Genomic DNA, 13789 nt, shown 5'->3' with positions numbered 1-13789 from the left:
CTTATCAAGATTCCTAAGTTTTTCAACATCTTTTTGTCAGATTGATGGTTCCACCCTGAAGACACTGTGCATGCAGCACGGGCCGCTGGTCAACTTCTACCTATCTCTCAACCACGGCTTTGCTCTCGTCAACTACGGCTCACGAGAGGAGGCTGCCAAGGTACAAAACTCTAACCTTAAGCTGTGATCTAAAAATCATACTTGTATATATGGCCAAAGTTAAAAAAAGTAAAAGAAAAAAAAAAGAGAGAGAGAGAGAGAAAGAGAGGAGAGAAAAAAATACTTACATAGATCTGAAATACCTTGAAGCAGCCCATGCTTGTTGAACTGTAAGCTAGAAGGATGATTCATTCATAAGACAAAACCTCAGTAGATCTTTCTTCCAAAGTGCTCAGCTAGGAAGAGATCTATTGTAATTGAGCTATTGATGAATTATCATGCTTCATAAATGCTTTTTATTGACTATATAAATGGTATAGCCAGTCTTCTAGTATTATAATTTACTACTAGAAGATTGGCTTCTTATTCTTTTAGATGTTATAGTATTGTCCCTTATTATTGGTGCTTTTAATGGTAAATATGTAAGTTCATTTCCTCCCCTTTTTTCTTTTTTTCTTTTCTTTTCCCTTTTTCATTCTTTGTGCTATTTTGGTTTGTGATGCTGTGTAATGTGTCAGTTAACTATGGGGTGCTAGATGGGAATTATTCATGTACCAATCTGTGTTTTTGTAAAGGTTTTGATAGACTGGAATTTCACAAAATTTTGCTATTTTTCTTTTACTAGATGACTTAGTTTTGTCCTGCTTTTTCCCTTATAGAATATACTTAGTATGTGATATTTGTAGGAATAACGCAATCTGTTTACTCTTCTCCCACTTCTCAGGCACAAGGAAATCTCAACAATTGCCTGCTGAGCAATACGACGATCTTGGCAGAATTTGCCAATGACAGCGAAGTAAAGCAAGTGATGGGACAGCCCACCCACCAAGGCCAGGCTGCCCCACCCACACCAGGCCCAACTAACGCTTCCAGTTGGGGAGGGTCTGGACGTGGCTCCACACCAACTTCCCAGTCTTCTGGGGGTTCGAAGGTGGACTCCTGGGGAAATGGAAACAGCTCCAACCTCTGGAGTAGTGGCCCAGGAGGTAGCTCTTCTCTGTGGAGTGGAGCCAACATAGGGGAGGGAGACCCACACCGTGCCACACCTTCCTCACTTAAGCCCTACTTGCCCGATGGCCTTCTCACCTCTGAGTCCATGTAAGGGAGGAGAGGAGGTAAGTGCCATGGCCCCCCCACCCCCCATTAAAAAAAAAAGAGAAAAGAAAAAAGTTTAAAAAAAAAAAAGGCACTTTCCAAAAGAATGTGTGCAGTAACCACAGTGGTAATGTGATACCACATCCACACGCAAGAGCCCTGCCTCTACATAGGGTAAGCCCCAGTCTTACCCATACACCTTTATAATTATGCTGGTCCATACTTGTGTATATCAATCCCACTTTTATTAAGACACAATGCCTTAAAAGACTTAGCTCCAAGCACACACAAGAAAAATCAATCATTTTGATGCTCTTTATGGCCAACATATAGACCATGGAGCTAAAACAGTTCATGTGCTGTGACTTAAATACAAAGTTACTTGTATTGACATGCTGATGTTGACCATTATTTTAGGAGAAACAAAGGTGCAAGCTCGACTGAAGTAAGAGATGAACTGCCTGCGCTCGTCATTTGCTTCAGTTGGATAACTGGTCCTACTTTTAAATGCCAATATTATCTAAGTCTGTTCTTACCATGAATCAAGTCTTATTATATGATAACAAAAGAATATACCTACACACAGTTTTGCAGTGTTTTGATGTAAATGTACCAAAAGATAAGCAATTAAGTTATATTTAGTTTTAAGAGAAATAAATTCTAAGCTCTAGGTTAAATATATAATTAAGTTTATAGTTAAAAGTTGCAGAATTGTTCAGTGATAGCACTCCTCTGTGTGATATTTCCTATATGGATAATTATATATACTTTAAATGTGCTTACTTATGTATCTCAAGTTCCACCACAGACTCTAGTGCTTGTAAGATTTACATCCTCCACACAAGATCTGCTCATATGTACAATGGAGCTCTCCAGGACTCGGCAGATATTCCTCAGTCTAGTGATTAGGTAGATACGGGGTGCAGTGAGGAGCTAAGCAGCATTCCTCGGATCGTCCAGTAGTTCTGCTGTGTCGTTGTCATGAAAGCCTCATGTGGGCTCTGCTGTGCCGTTGTCATCCAGGCCTCTTGTAGGTCTCTGTTGTGTCGTCGTTATGCTAGCCATCCAAGTCTGTATTGCTGTCATCATGTTGGCTTATTTTATGGCCATGCATTGTTGACATCATGCAGTCAGCCAAGTCTGCTATTTTGTTACTCTTCTGATATTGTTTAGTCTTTGCTGTGTCACCATATTGCAGGCCTCCAAGTCTACTGTGATGTTGTTGTTCAGGCCTCAAGCCTGCAATGGCACAGTCATGCAGACAATATACTATGGTATCTGCAGTGTCAACAAGCGGACCTCAAAGATCTGCTTAAATGTCATCAAGCAGACTGTATGTTGTGGCCTCTGCCATAACGTCGTCATGCAAGCCCTCAATTTTGCCACCCTCAGTCATACTCATGCGCATTATCATTATTAAGATGTTCATCCACATCATCACTTCACAGTGAACCCATGCAACCTTTGGTTCGTTGGTCTCCCCCTCCCTCTCCCTAGGGTGCACCTCCCTTCTACTGCTGCTTGTCAGAGAACACAGTCACACATTCTTGCTGTTAGTGTAAATTAATTCTGTCACTGTTATCCAAGAAGTGATAAGGCAAGCACACTCTGCAGTGTGTGTTCTTGTAGTTTCTGGCAAGTTTGACGTTGTGATATAATAGTCACCAGTGGTCCAAAGGTTATGATTGGGTATTAGATCCCAGGTTCTTGCTCCAGCAGCCTCAAGGTTGGAAACCACCTTGTCTGCCTCACACAGCACACATCACTAGTGAAGCAGCACCAGTGGACCTGCTCACTTGACTAACACCACCTCTCACAGGTATGTGGTGAGCAGTGTGAGGGATTGTGGTTGTGGCTATCAGCCTAGGCTGCACTGTGGTATGAATTTTACAATATCACTTGAGATCTCCTTGGTAACATCCAGCCAATCAGTGTACTCTTGGAATAATAGACAACCAATCAAATTAAGATGTATAACTTAGGCATACTCAAGATTAAGGCGATCTGCAGTGATGCTGTATGGTCCGTGGCCACGAGTGAGTCAGCAGCGTACCAAGTGTCGGGTTGACAAACAATGGTGCTGCAAATAATCATGCTAAATGTGAGATTTAGTGATAGGTCCAGTCCACTCTTTCATAATGTTACTATTAATTCTCTTTGTCGCTCAGCTTTACTTACTATTTTTATCCCCACAAGAAAAAAAAAAAAGCACAAAAAAAGGAGATTGTTGTAATTTGTTTTATGAACTCAAGTCATGGTGTAGTATTTTTCCGTATTCAGTATTTTGTACAGTTTTGAAAAGGAGTATAAACAAAGTGCCACCATAAGTTTGTTTTTTGAGGATGATATATTGTAAGTGACAGAGCCCTTATATGTCTGGATATTATCTTGACCTCTAGCTGTAGTGATACTTTGGAGCCATATCAATATTATAGCTTTCAGATTAATGATCTAAATACAATGAATAATCAAGCCAGTCTGCCAAAAATCTAGACTAAGCGAGGCAGAGAATCATCATTATCAAGACTTAACTTTGCCATGTATAACAGCAATGATAGGTAGCTGTCCAACTTCCAGCTGTTCTGAGGGTCAGCTCTGATGATTCCTTGCATTTTGGTGGTGTCATACTTTTTGGCACTATCCAAATGTTTTCTAGTTTTTAGTGGTATGTGTAGTAGGGGTTGGGTTATTATAGTATTAGGAAAAAGTGTAAAACTGTCAAGGTCAGGTACCAGGCCAGGTACACCATTTCTGGTACTTGTCAATACTTGTCAATTTTCTCCACCTTGGTTAGCATTAGTCCCTTAATAGCAGTAGACATGTTTCTACTATCACTGTCTGGTTGAGCAACAGTGAAGATGCTTGCTCCATGATTTTGCTTGTTAGCTTGGCCTGAAGCCTGGGTAGCGTTATCAGGGGAGCACTGTGAGAGCCGGGCACTGTTAATCCAATACCAGCTTAGTTTAGATGACAAGTCAGGACCTATGCACATGCCAGCTAATGACTCATGGTCCAGGCCCTGTGTGTGGCAGACCGATTTGGTTCTAGCCTGTAATAAAATTAAATGAGCTCGGACCTACCTGGTAACACTGGAACTAATAGTTTCTTGTGTTTAATGTGCAGCAATCTCAAATATGGTGTTAGTGCAGCTGTGGTAATGGTTGCCCCCAAAATAAAGGTGAACACCGTGCTCCTCTGAAGCTCAGCTACCCTAACAGTAATTCTTCCAAGATTATTTAGCCAGTTAAGATACTCGCCTTCTTTCCCTGTGTTAACTATGTACAAGAACCAAACTTTTAATTTTTGTGGTTATTATAAATGATTTACCTAGACAACACCGTGTATATTGACCGTGCTGCAAGTTGTACAAGCGTTAGATGCCACCACTGCACACTCTCTAGCTGAGAGGGATCTCTGGGGTGTTTTATTTTAGATCTAGGGTTATGTATTCTGTGTCCCAAGGTTTACCTGAGGTTAATAGTCATCTCGCATTTGCTAAGTTGTAGCTGGCGGCTACACCTCTCTTCGCAGTTGTGATTTTTGCTAGGGTGATTGTTATTCTGCCTTTAAGGAGGAACTAATTGTTAATGGTAGGTTTTATTTGATAGGTAATTATTTAGTTTGTTTAAGATTAGGTTGCATAGAATTTTTAGGGTGATGAGGTCAGCTTAGTGGCGTTTTCTCAGGAAGCCTTTGTGACGCAGGGGACGGAAAATCTGCTCAGTGCTGGTGAACAGGTTGCTGTTCTTTGTCAGTGGATGCGAGACTGTTGTACATTGCGGAGTTTAAACACTTAAGGCTGAGAAAAGCATTTCCATGGCCCCATTTTCATAAGCTTTGACATGAGGAACTTGTGCCTAAACATAAAAAGAAACACTGCTATTCAGCCAAAGGAAATTACTGCCACCAGATGGGGGTATTTATAGCAATATTGTGTTATGTAACAGTTCCCACTCAAGTTTTGATCAACAGTCTTTGTCCACAGAGGAAAAGAACAGCACTGGTAGATTCTGGAGAACAGCCTGCCACTCAGCTCTTGGTAGTCCAGCTGCTGCTGTGCATTTCTCTCATGAACTATGCAGGACTCACATCTAGAGTTTCCCAGTCTGACTATAGGGCCAAACTCATTCATTGCATTCGACGAATGATAGGTATAAGGATTTTGTTGTTGGAAACTCCGTCTCCTGCATTTATTCTCATTATTAGTGCAATATGTTATCAAAATACAAAGATCATAAAAATAATCTGATGCATAAAATTGATGCACATGTAAAACTCAAGGATGTCTTTTGGACAATCGTATGTAATGCATGATGTAAAATTCATGCACATGGATGACAGTTAAAGTGATTGCATGACATACATTTCATGCTTTAGAATGACAGTTAGTGATGCATGATAGATTCATGCTTTAGGGTGACTATAGAAGAAGCGCAATGCCTTATTCATTCCTCTTGAGAAAAAGAAGTGTAGTTGTGACATATTGCTGATCAACTACAGACTTATAACTACCGTCCTAGCCTGCGTCTTCAGTATCAAGAACTCCAAACAAGCCTTGTTTCACATCTCATGTGATAACTGGTCTTCATGATTGTTTTATTGGTATACAAAAAAAACCTGTGACAAAGTAACTGCTAGCTGCAGGGAAGCAAGGCTTGTTTGGTTGATTATATGTGCACAAGCTGTGTTTGGTGCTACGTGTGATCTGTGGACTGTTGATGGAGGACCAAAGCCTCAGTAGTTGGCCCGCTGGCATCCCAGCCCCCACCCTCACCCGTCCTCTGTGCTGTCCCCACACTGTTACCTACCCACCCACCCACACTGCATGTCACACTTCCACACCTATCAGCATCAAGACACTCAGAGTGTTGCTGACTGTGTTAGTATGACTGGGGTCATTATAATGATTTTAGTTTGTCTGTGATGTAATACTGTGTTTTCTGACTAATGACTGGTGATTTTATTGTTTTATGGGTTACTATAGTACTAATGACTGAAAGACTGTTGATGTACTCAATATTGTGTGGATGAGTAATAATATATAGATAAATATATATATATATATATAAATATATATACTAGCACATAATGTATGTTAACTGGTATTGGAGTGTGGTTTAGTAAGAGTGTGGTTGTGGTGATGTACCGATAGTTTGGGCAGGCAGCATGACCTGGGCGCAGATGGTGCTGTGCTGGGAGTGCTACTGGACCTGAGGCCTCACCAAGGACTCTGCTCTCACACATGCCAGCTGACCCCCCCCCCCCCTTTTTTTTTTTTTCCCCCTCCTGAATTCCCACCCTATCCCTCCAGCACATCCCCCAGTTAATGAAAGAAGTCTCTCATGTATTGGCCTTACCCTTTCTTGTTTTCCAAACTTCTTGCTAATGACAAGGAGAAAATGCCTAGCATAAACTTGTGCCAGATACTAACAAATGAAGCACATTCCTGGCCAGGCCTCAGGTCCTACACATCTTCCTTGCCTAGGGGCCTCACACAACTTCCTCCTCTAGAACGTAGTCAGTAGTCCTACCCTGGCATCTCCGCAAAAAAAGACTAAGAAAGCATTTAATAAAAGATAGAGAAAAAAAAAAATAAAAAAGTAAAAATGATGCCAGGTAGAGTGTATGGTGTGAGGTTCCTAAGGTTGTTATGGTTGTGAGTTGAATCCAAGTGTGATACTCCCCTCTCTGGTCAGACACAAGGGCTTCACCACCCTCAGCAAGTGCAACGTACATGTGCCTTGTGTTTGATTTGTGGTGGCTTGTCATGACACCACCCCCACCACCACCACCACCACCCCTGCTGGCATGCCCCATCTTGACTGGGTTAACATGCCATGCAACTAGCTCATGCACTGGACCTCAGTAAACTTAAGCATAAAAATAAAGTAAAATATAAAAAAAGAAATAAAAAAAATAATAAAATGTATAAAATGGATAAAAAAGCACAGTTCAAGTAGCAACAGCAACAGCAGAAGCGCGGCCTCTTGAGAGTGCTATCATACCCTGCCTCATTGTCATTGGAAAGTGGTAGCCGAGGGCCTACAAGGACTTCCTATTAGTGATAAGTGTGTTTAAATGCACCATAGAGCTATATGTTAATTAGTGCACGAAGACGAAGGTTGTGGTATTAAGAGGCAGCAAGTAGGCAGTGATGGCAGGCATGTGGTAATCCACAGGGCCGGTCTCAGGGAGCAGTCGACCAGGTGGCAGTAAGGAGGGCAGTGGTATGCATCAGCTGCTGTCTGGAAAGATTGAGTTGGCTAAAGGCCTGGGAAAAACTTCTGTCATAGCTACCACTGCTGGTAATGCTGTTGCTGTTGCTACTGCCACCTCTGTGTACTGTTGCTTCCAGTGCTGAACTTGTTGCCTTAAGCACGTTGTGGTTCCTGTGTGGTGTCGGCCATCCCACACCTAAATGTGCTAAGTAATTCCTGTTGTAAAAGTGTCCTGATTCCAAAGATCCTTGGAGTTCCAGTTAAGGCTTTTGGGTGATAAAACTTGTATTATGATTTTTGTACCTGACTATGTACAAGTCAAGATATTCTTTTAATATTGCTATATAGATTAAAATATACACAGTTGATTCCATGAAGTGGTAATAACTGTAGCTTAATCGAACTTGACAGAAGCAGTCAAAGCGTGACTTAATCTGCAGTCAACTACTCAAAACTCTCCTCGTCAAAATAACAATAAAGCTGAGGAGTAGTTGATCTCAGTTTTGTTACCATCATGTTGGAGAGTGAGAAGTGTAATACTAGTGGGTGTTGGGTTGAACCTGGTGGTGGTGGTGGGTGAGAGAGGATGAAGGGGGCAAAGCTTCCTGCCACCCTCTCAGACATCTTCCCCTCCTGTCTCAAAATCTCATCATGATTCTAAGCCTGCCTCAAACCTGGCTTTATTGTGTGCTTATATGTAGAATAGTTGATAATCAACTTTACGATTGCAGCCATGTCACAATATTGTCACAATCCTTCTACTGACTCTCCTGGAGGGTTGCTGATGAAACTTATTGCTTACTGCAGCTGCATAACCCACATTTCTTTAAACGAGGCAGCTATTTGAGAGCCATTATGAGAATTTGTGAGCTCTGGGGGATGGGCCAGTAAGAGCCAGAAGTGCCATGCTGGGCCACCCTCCAGCCCCCTCCCCCTAACCTCTAACCCCCTCCCACCACCACCACCACCATTACCACCACCACCACTACCACCACCACCACCACACCACCACCACCCATTGCTCCATACTGCACCTCAAAGACAATTGTTGCAGCTTTGTCAACACTGAAATGCATTTCAAACTTGAGATTCCAAAGATACCTTGAAGGAAGTAAAGGGTGCCATTTGTAGCAACTTGATAGGTTTATGACTTCTTGGTTTTGGTGCCAAATTAAAGTAGTAGATAACTTGGATATGATCAATAGCAAATATTTCTCTTATATAATTATAGCTTGAATGTAAGTTTTTTTCTTTAGTTTAGCCTATCTGATCATGTCTTCTTGTAGGAAAATACACAAAACAATCTAGGCTGTGTTCCTTTGTCACCGATTCCAGTGTTGCTCTTAATCACCTAGATGTAATGAGTGAAGTGATGGTTGCGTTCTCGCGGTTCTCATTTTGGACATTTTGATTAGGGACTTGTAAACTGATGAGGGCATAATAGTTGTATCTTATTGATACTACCATCAAGACATATCGCACGCTCCGTGCACGTTCTCTCGAGTATGTGTGCGCGGTGGTGAACCAAAGCATTTGTTGTGTGTATTAGCATCACCCCGCAGCCGCAGTCTGATGCTGCCGTTGTGGCATCCCGCTGCCATAATGCCCCTTTCCCCTATTAAATGCCAGACTCTCCCACTCCCTTCCGTGGAGGGTGAGGCTGGTGGGCCCCCTCCTGCCACCCCTGCCTAGACATGGTGGTGGCAGCAGGGGGCCCCAGGGGTTACTGGCGGCAACCTGCCATAGCTCCACCCGAGGCTAGACAGGCAAGTCTTTCCATGTAACTTATATGGTATTATCACATCAGCACCGGTAACGAGTCAGAATTTTGTATTAGATGAGTGATGTACGTTTTATACCTATATTTTTAGATGTGCAAGGCAACGGTCGTTGGTGCAGGACCTAGCGTAATATTGACTAATGCTATGCCCTGAATGGTTGTTGCAGCCAGTATTTTATCCTCAAGTAATATGAGATTGAATCACTGGTATATTATTGGCGAATTGCTCATACATGTAGAATGTGTTCAAGTCTGGTCTAAGCTCTTTTACAACAGGGAATTATCTTAGTGTCCTTGTGAGGTTTTGTTGTTGAAGTTGTAGGTGTAAGGTGATTATGGCCAGGATGTGGTCTAGGGTAGCACCGGTGGTCCGAACGTCGAGGCTTTCACTTTATATGTAAAAGAGCTTAATAGTGTCTCTCTATGCTGTGTAGTGGTGGCATCTAATACGTGACTAAGCTAAGGTAACTTACAGATATTAAAGTCTACAAAAAAATTATAAAAATGTACTTGCTATTGTGAAGGGATGGTTTGTTGCCTGCTCAGGGTTAGCACACTTAACTTCTGACGTTCATATGGTGAGGCGCTGGGCAGCACGTGTTGAGGTTACAAAACTCCCCATACATTGCTAGTGTGTCCTTCCAGCTAGGGCGGGGGGTGCGTTGCAGCCTCCTCGTCCAGTGAGCTTGTCTAGTCCTGAGGGTCCCGCGCCAGGTCTGCCTGACAGGCTGCTGTGGCTGCAGTGCTTGGCTGTGGGCCCTCACCCCCAGGAGGTGCCACGCTCCCACCGCCCTCCCACTACAATCCTGTCCATCTGACATCCTCCCTCTCCTTAACACTACCTGACCCAACCTGATCACCATCCTTTTTTATTCACCTTTTTTTTTTTTTTTTTTTTTTTTTTTATTGATTGATTTTTCTTTTCTTTTTTTTCCTTTTTTTTTTTTTCTTTTTTCTTTTTTGGAACCCATGTGGCATGCTTGAAATGTCCATCCCTTTTTGAAGCAGCCACAGCTGCTGCAGCCATGTCAGGTGCTCCCCTTGTGCCTCTCTTGTGTGTTCAGTGGCCCCGGTCCCTGCCCGTATGCAAGCCTCAGTCTACACCGTGACAGCCGGGGCCCCCACCTCCATGTGACATGACGCGCCGCAACTGCTGCCGGGGCTGCCTGCCATCACCATCCCCCCAGAGACAACCATGTGGGTTCCAGTTCTTCTTTGTTCACTCCGACTCCTCACCCTCTCCCTCCCCTCTCCCCCTCGCACCAACTTTCTCATGTACTGCCCACATATGCCCGAACGCCTCCAATGTAGCAATGAAGCCAGGAGCAATAAGGTGCCGTTTCCGCCGTCTTCTCAGCCCTGCAACGTCCGGTAGTCAGCCGCAGTCCACAGGCTGAGGTGGTTGATTGAGTGGCCAACTATGATCCTGATGGCCATCGTGTGTGAGATGATGACGTGATCAGGAGCTGGGAGGGCGGTGTTTGCGGCCTCCCCCGTGTATCCACATGTTGGTGTTGTGTTGCCATGTTAGCAGGCGGCCACAAGGTTTTACCGTGCTCACTCTGCCGCGCCAGAGGTCACTCCACACTCCACACACCTCACCCTGCACGCCAGGCCAAGCTGGCCAGCACCAAGGATAGGGAGAGGCTGTGTGGTGGGTGGCCCGGCACGGCTGGCCTGTCCTCCCTACCGTACCACTGCACATTCCCACGAGCTAGTCAGGGCGGGGCACCACACGACACCTCTACCTGTGCCAGGTAGGCGGTGGCCCACGACAGTTGGCACCCCATATCCACTTCTACATTAGATACTGCAGAAGTGGATGGGCAGTATGTGGGCGGCGCCAACCCGCCCTTGGCACCTCTTGATAACCACGCCACATGATGCATATCCTAGCTGGTCAGTGTGCTTGGACAGGTCAGCGATGCTTTTAATATAATTATTTATACAGGCTTTCTTGTACTGGATGTTCCAATATGCATAAATAAATTTGGTCTCAGTGTTTACACCTAACTATGATTTTTATTATCCCTTTGAATGATGAGGTTTAAAGAAAAAAGCTTGTAGGAATGTGAAAAAATCTTTTATTACATTGTTCAAATAATAATCCATATATATGAGAATTCTTTCATTGTAAGGGTAAGTAGAACTTTTTTGCTCCTCAATCTTAATTTCTTGTTTTTTTTTCTGCATAGCAGGTCCAATTTGAATTAATTTGATAGAATATTATATTTGATAAAAATATTACAAGTCGTCGTGTAGTTTGTAAACAATATATTCAAGCTTTGTGTTACCAAGTGTGATATATAACACAATCTGTTCATAGTTCAGCTTATTTGAAACTGATACTGACTGTCTCTCTGGAAGAAAAAATACAAACAAGTAACAAATAATATGTCCCAAGACAATAGAACAGAACAGGAAAAAATATGCATTTACCTGTTGACATAATTTTTGAAAAAAAAATCTCATAGATGTTCTGAGAGAGGAGGTAAGTCGTTATGGCAGTTTTGCAAGAATTAATTTTCAATATTTAAATTAATGGGTGATTAATACAAGTTCCTGTTGTTGGGAGGAAGAAACTACCAGAAATGGAAAACTAAACTATAATAGTGATTTGCTGAATTAATAGTAGGAGAGTGAATAATGTGCTTTCATTTATTTATAGTTTAGCCCAACTAATCTCATGCTAAATAAGAATTGGGGCCCAATGCAGGGAATCACCCGTCTTGGGCTGACCTTGACCCAAAGGATTTTGAATCTTTTCTTTTTCCTTTTCTGTGTCCCCCTCCTCTCCAACCCTTTCTACTATCCACTTCTTAAGATGTGAGAACTTTGTTGAAAGGATGAAAGGGTGACTTTGTGCCCACCAGGGGAGCTATGGGCACGTATTACCATTTAGTTGTCCACCCCTTACCCCTCAAGGGTACTCTTAGGGGTGGACCGTTTCTCTTCTCATCATACTCCAGGCATACCATAGCTAATGATGAAGATTTTGAGTCATTATTAGGGGCATTAGGGCTTGGCCCTTTATCAACTAACTTCACAGATTTAAATTCTCCTGGTTCCCTGACCCCAGGCTCTCTTTTGACCACGAGTCTGAACCCTGCTACTGCTACCACCCTCTGCTTAATGCCACCTAGTGTCGCCTTACTCTAAATCATCCACCCAGGTTATTACTCAACCTCCAGAAAACATGCCTTCTCTCCCAACATCATCCACTCCATCCACCCCCAGAGACTACTTCATCTACTGCCCCCTTATTCCTTTATTATTTGTCTTCAACTTGTTTATTGCAAACACTTTCGGCTCCTGAATAAAATAGAAAAGGACACATTTTTTTTATTAATTGTAACAGAGATTGGCAGAGAGCGAATGACTTAAGGTTCGAAATAAAGTTGAAAGAGAACATTAGTGATTTTTTTCGGACAGGTTGTAATGCAATGGCTGAACCTAGTATATATATATATACTTAATTTCGCAAAGCAGTTGAATAAATTTGGTGTTAGTGTTTACAGCTAATCGTGATTTTTATTATCCCTTTGAATTATGAGGTTTAAAGAGAAAAGCTTTTAGGAATGTGAATAAAAACTGAGAGGAGACTTCTTTCATTGTAAGGGTAAGTAATATTTGTTTGCTTTCCACTCTTAATTTCTTGTTATTTTTTTCCGGTTGTAAGGAAGTACTACAAAGGCAGAACCTAGTATATTCCTACTTGATTTCGGAAAGCAGTTAATATTTATAGTTTTTATTTTAGCACAGTATCATCTATTATTAATATATTTCTTAGAATTTAGGAAGTTCTACAAAGGCAGAACCTAGTATATTCCTACTTAATTTCGCAAAGCAATTAATATTTATAGTTTTTATTTTAGCACAGTATGATCTATTATTAATATATTTCTTAGAATTTAGGATCAACCATATGCCCAACCGTTCAAATTACTCTGCGCAGTCACGCTTGTGTGCCAATTGTGGTGGCCTGCATAATGTATTTATAGGCGCTCCCCTTCCTACAAGCTCGAATCTGAGGTAGCAGTTCTCAGATTAAAACTAGGTCAGACAGAAGTACACAGACAAGGTTTTTTTCTCTTTCTACCTATTCCAAAACTGCCCTTCGCTCCGCTTCCCTCCCATCTTCTCAAGATGTCTCAGCATCGTCCCTAATATCTCTTCCCTCTACCCTGAACCATTCTATTTCAACTCCCTCTGTCCCCAGTCAAATTCCCTGTCCAGTCTGAATCCAGATACTCTAATCTCTACCACTTCTCTGATGCCTTCCCTCCTCCTCCTCTCTACCTATCGCACTAGACAATCTAAAGGTTCCACCCCACCCACTACATCCTGTCCTACACCCACCTTTCCCTCTGCTCCCTGGACATATATCCCCTATTCTCCACACTAGAAAACTTATTTCTCCGATCTCCCCACCCTACTCCCCTCTAGAAACTCTCTGAAGACATTAAAAACTTCCTGAACATGACCCAGGAGAACACCCCTTTCTGTAATCCACCCTCCAATCTCTCTATTTGTATTC

The 13789-nt window shown here is 42.5% G+C and overlaps 1 protein-coding gene across 5 annotated transcripts in view; it reads left to right on the top strand.

The window, feature by feature from the left end:
- The window catches only part of LOC125036847 (protein Gawky-like), a 98743-nt gene extending 87478 nt beyond the window's left edge, over positions 1-11265 (top strand). For all 5 annotated transcript variants that reach the window (XM_047629730.1, XM_047629727.1, XM_047629728.1 and 2 more), the window contains 2 exons: positions 41-160; positions 884-11265. In XM_047629730.1, coding sequence (XP_047485686.1) covers positions 41-160; positions 884-1261 — 498 coding nt within the window. In that variant the 3' untranslated portion in view covers positions 1262-11265. The remainder of the gene's footprint in view (positions 1-40; positions 161-883) is intronic.
- Positions 11266-13789: the final 2524 nt, after the last annotated feature.

The sequence above is a fragment of the Penaeus chinensis genome, chromosome 22, assembly GCF_019202785.1.
Source record: "Penaeus chinensis breed Huanghai No. 1 chromosome 22, ASM1920278v2, whole genome shotgun sequence".
NCBI lineage: Eukaryota > Metazoa > Arthropoda > Malacostraca > Decapoda > Penaeidae > Penaeus > Penaeus chinensis.
Note: the sequence above shows the minus strand (reverse complement) of the source record. Positions and strands in the feature narration are given on the sequence as shown.